The 3752-nt window shown below is 52.6% G+C and overlaps 1 protein-coding gene across 1 annotated transcript; it reads right to left on the reverse strand.

Moving 5' to 3' along the window:
* Positions 1-4: 4 nt before the first annotated feature.
* LOC126496113 (actin-related protein 2/3 complex subunit 1B-like) lies at positions 5-3321 on the reverse strand (the record flags this gene model as incomplete). The annotated part of the gene is made up of 4 exons (XM_050133681.1): positions 3057-3321; positions 2008-2230; positions 1025-1132; positions 5-92 (listed from the first exon to the last, which is right to left on the reverse strand). Coding segments are annotated over exons 1-4 (672 nt in total), but the record flags the coding sequence as incomplete, so codon positions are not given.
* Between the last annotated feature and the right edge of the window lie 431 nt (positions 3322-3752).

Consider the following 3752-nt stretch of genomic DNA (forward strand, 5'->3'; position numbering starts at 1 on the left):
ACTCAAACATCAGCTCCCCAAAGGGCATCTTAGAGCCCCATGGTGTCGGGGCTGGCCGCTCCTCTACCTCCTTGATATAGGCAGAGAAGATCCTGTTGGGGAAAACAAAGGGGCCTGAGAAGGGGATCCTCCCCCAAGTCTGTGGGTCCCAGACCTGACTCTGCAGGACTGCTGTATTCAGGCTTGAGCCTCTGCCTTCTATATACCAAGATGGGGCCAGGTTGGGAGGCCTAGTTCAGAGTCCTGTGACCTCCCAGCACCCATGGAACCCTAACATGAAAGGTGACTGTTCATAACTGCTACAGATGGCTCTAGGAGGTGTCCCAGTCCCTGCCAGGCTAGACTGTGGCTACAACAGCTCCTGTGCTCCAATACTGCCCTCCTCTTGGCCCCACAACACCATTCCCACACATACTAAACTCTTCTTGATCCACCTGTTTAACACCCTTAATAGAAGACCATAAGTTTGAGGACAGCCTGAGCTATAACCGCAAGGCACCAGTTCATGAAAACAAAAACGGGTGGGGCCAACAGACCAGCTCCCTAGCTATCAACCTAAAGCCTCATGGGAAGCTACAATCTCTGGGCCCTGGATCAGGAAACTATAGGCCTATAGTTTCCCAGGTGAGAATTCAGAGATTTGGGAGGAATTTGGGTTCAGTGACCAAGAGAGTTTATAGGGCCGTAAGTAACCAGGTTATCAGTCATTTGAACCTTAGTAGGAATTTTACACTAAACACCATTCTCCTTTAGTAGAAATCAGGACAGCTGTATGAGGGCGAGGAGGACTTGTGGGGACCCTACTGACATTCAAGAGACAGCAAGGGACAAGTTTTGCTAAGACTCTATCCTGGGGTGCTAGCAGGCCATGGGGGTGAAAATCCTGTCTGATGCCTCGGGGATCCCCAGGGGGCCTGGCTGGTAGCACAGGAGTTGGTCTAGGAGGAGGCGCTTGAGGTTCTTCATCCTTCAGTCCCTACTATTGCTCGGCTAGGGTTCCATCTCAGGTGGATGTCCAGCTTACCTGCATTTGAAGTCACAGGAGCCGGCAGCCAGGAGCACGTTGTTGGGGTGCCAGTCAAGGCTGAGGACGGTGGAGCGGATGGGTTTTTTGATGTGCTTGCACACCCACCTACACACATGGGTGAGAAAGGCAAGCAGGTGGGTGACATGGACAGCAGTGTCCCGGGGGCACTACTGCATCAACACTTGAGTGCCTACTCCAGGCAGTGATGTACTGGGTTCCTTTTGAGGTGAGAACTTGCTACCACCAACTGCAGATCGCATGGTTCTGTGGCTAGGGTGGGATTTGAATTCTGGTTTTCCAGACTCAAAGCTGTCCTTGTCCTCCAACACTGGCTGGGACAGGCATCTGGTGCACACAAATACTAGAGAATTGAATTCAAGGGTAGCCTTAGCTAGCAAGATGCTGTCTCCACCAAAACTAGGGCTTGCAATGTAGTTCGGTGGCAGAGTTTTATCTCGCATGCAGGAGACCCTAGGTTTTAATTCCCTACGGCTGGAGATGTAGTTCAAATGGTGGAGTGTTTGTCCAGCATTCATGGAGTCTTCCATTCCATTCCTGTCCCTGCATAAATCAGGCATGGTGATGCATGCCTGTCATCCCAGGACTAGGGAGGCAGAGGCAGGAGGACCACAAGTTCAGGGTCACCATGCTCTACACTGAACTTGAAACCATCCTGGGCTTGGTGTTTGTGAGTGGCCCTTGAAGTATGGCACACCTGAAAGTGGGTGGCAGTGTGTGCAAAGGGCTTGGAGTGTCCCCCGAAGTAGCACTGGTGTGCTCTGTGTCAAGTCAGAGCTGTGGGACCACAGTAAAAGACCATCTGCCTCCCCAGTGAGACTCAGGACAGATTTCCCTGGAGTCATGGGAGCAAGAGTCTTCGCGTTTCATTGCTGCATTCTGGGGCCATTTTGACCTTGCACCCCTACCCCACCCTGGACTCTCCCACCCCCAGCCTCCTCTGGCCCCGACAAAGCACCCACCAGTCATTCTCCTGCTCAAAGTAACAGATGGAGATGACACGGGAGCCACTGCCCACCGCGAACTTGTTCTCATTGGGGGCCCAGCGCACACAGCGGGCAGCTCGGTTGATCCGCAGGATGACCAGTGTGGGTTTCCATGTGCGGCCCTTCAGTGTCCACACATAGGCATTGCGGTCTGTGCCACAGGTCACAATGCGGTTACTCTCAGGGGCCCAGTCAATACCTGCAGGACAGGGTCAGAGGACACAAGCTAAAGCCACCCAAGCTACAGTGGCCATGCCTAGCCGTATAACTATGGTGCCTAGTGCTTTGCTCCAACTAACGAGTGTGCTACTACCAAGACATGCCTCTAGCCCCCTGCCCCTGACCGGGGAATTCTATGCAAGTGCTGGACTGCTGAGCCACATCTCCACTCACTAGCATCCCCCTCCCCTAACACACTCTAGGGGTGACTACTGAAGCTTATTAGGGGACTACCAATTTCCACAAAATAATCCCAAACATTCTGGAGATAAAGCCAAGAGATAGGTCCTAGTAATGCTGAGCTGCTGGATCTAGCCCCTTGGGAAGTCTACAATCTTTTTACCACTGAAGACAATTTGACTTTTTGTTTGTTTGGTTTTGGTTTTTCGAGACAGGGTTTCTCTGTAGCTTAGGAGCCTGTCCTAGAACTCCCTCTGTAGCCCAGGCTTGGCCTTGAACTCAGAGATCCGCCAGCCTCTCAAGTGCTGGGATTAAAGACGTGCGCCACCATCGCCTGGCACCAATTTGACTTTTAATTTTAAAAATGTATTTGTGTTTGTATATGGTAGTCTGTGGAGGTCAGAGGACAGCGTGCAGGAACTGGTTCTCTTCCTTGTGAGGTCTGGGGATGGAACTCAAGTAAGTCCCTTTATCAGCTGAGCCGTCTTTATGGTCCCTAAGTCAGTTTGAAGAGGGTTGTTTTCTCTGCAACCCAGACTACTCCCACTAATAGAGCGAGTGAGTAGTCAGCTCTGCCTGGACCTGCTCTGTCCCTTTGCCTCCTCAAGAGGGGGGTCCTCACCCACCTGTCACCTGCCCGTTGTGCTCCTTAAGCTCGTGAACCTTGTTCCACTTGGCACCACTCTTCTCATAGATGTGTACCTCATGGTTGTTGGGGCAGATGGCGATCTCTGTAGGAGACAGGCATGACTTTAGGGAGGCAGTGGCATGGGTGCCCACCCTTCCTACCTCATGTCCTGCTGGGCCACCCCATGCCTGGACCCATCTCCTGAATTTCCCCACAGCAATTTCAGGACCCTGGAGCTGCTCATCCATCATCCCACAGCCGTGCATGTGTGTACGGCTGGGGGTGCACAGTACGTGAGTGGAGGTCAGAGGGCAACTGAGAGCACTCCAGTATGTGGGTCCTGGAGAGCAAACTGATCGGGCTTGGCAAGCAATGCGGAGCCATCCCACTGGCCCATTTTGTTGCTTGGAGAAAGGTATCACTATGTAGCTCAGCCTGGCCTCAAACTTACAACCCCCCTGCCTCAGCCTCTTAAGTTTTGGGATGACAGGTGTGTACCACCACACCCTGTCCTTTGTGCTGTTCATCCTAATTCTTTCCACTACCCTCCAGACTGTCCCAGGAGACCCAGGCTGTTAAACCACTGTCCACCCAATATGCCAACATCTCCCTTTCTACCTGCCTGCCCCCACCCCCCCAGCTTGCTCTTCAGTTCTTGACCCCATTCCAGGAGCAAGCACTTGCCTTAAGCACG

This window comes from Alexandromys fortis, unplaced genomic scaffold (genome assembly GCF_014885135.2).
Source record: "Alexandromys fortis isolate MF-2015 unplaced genomic scaffold, M_Fortis_MF-2015_v1.1 scaffold_1193, whole genome shotgun sequence".
Classification (NCBI taxonomy): domain Eukaryota; kingdom Metazoa; phylum Chordata; class Mammalia; order Rodentia; family Cricetidae; genus Alexandromys; species Alexandromys fortis.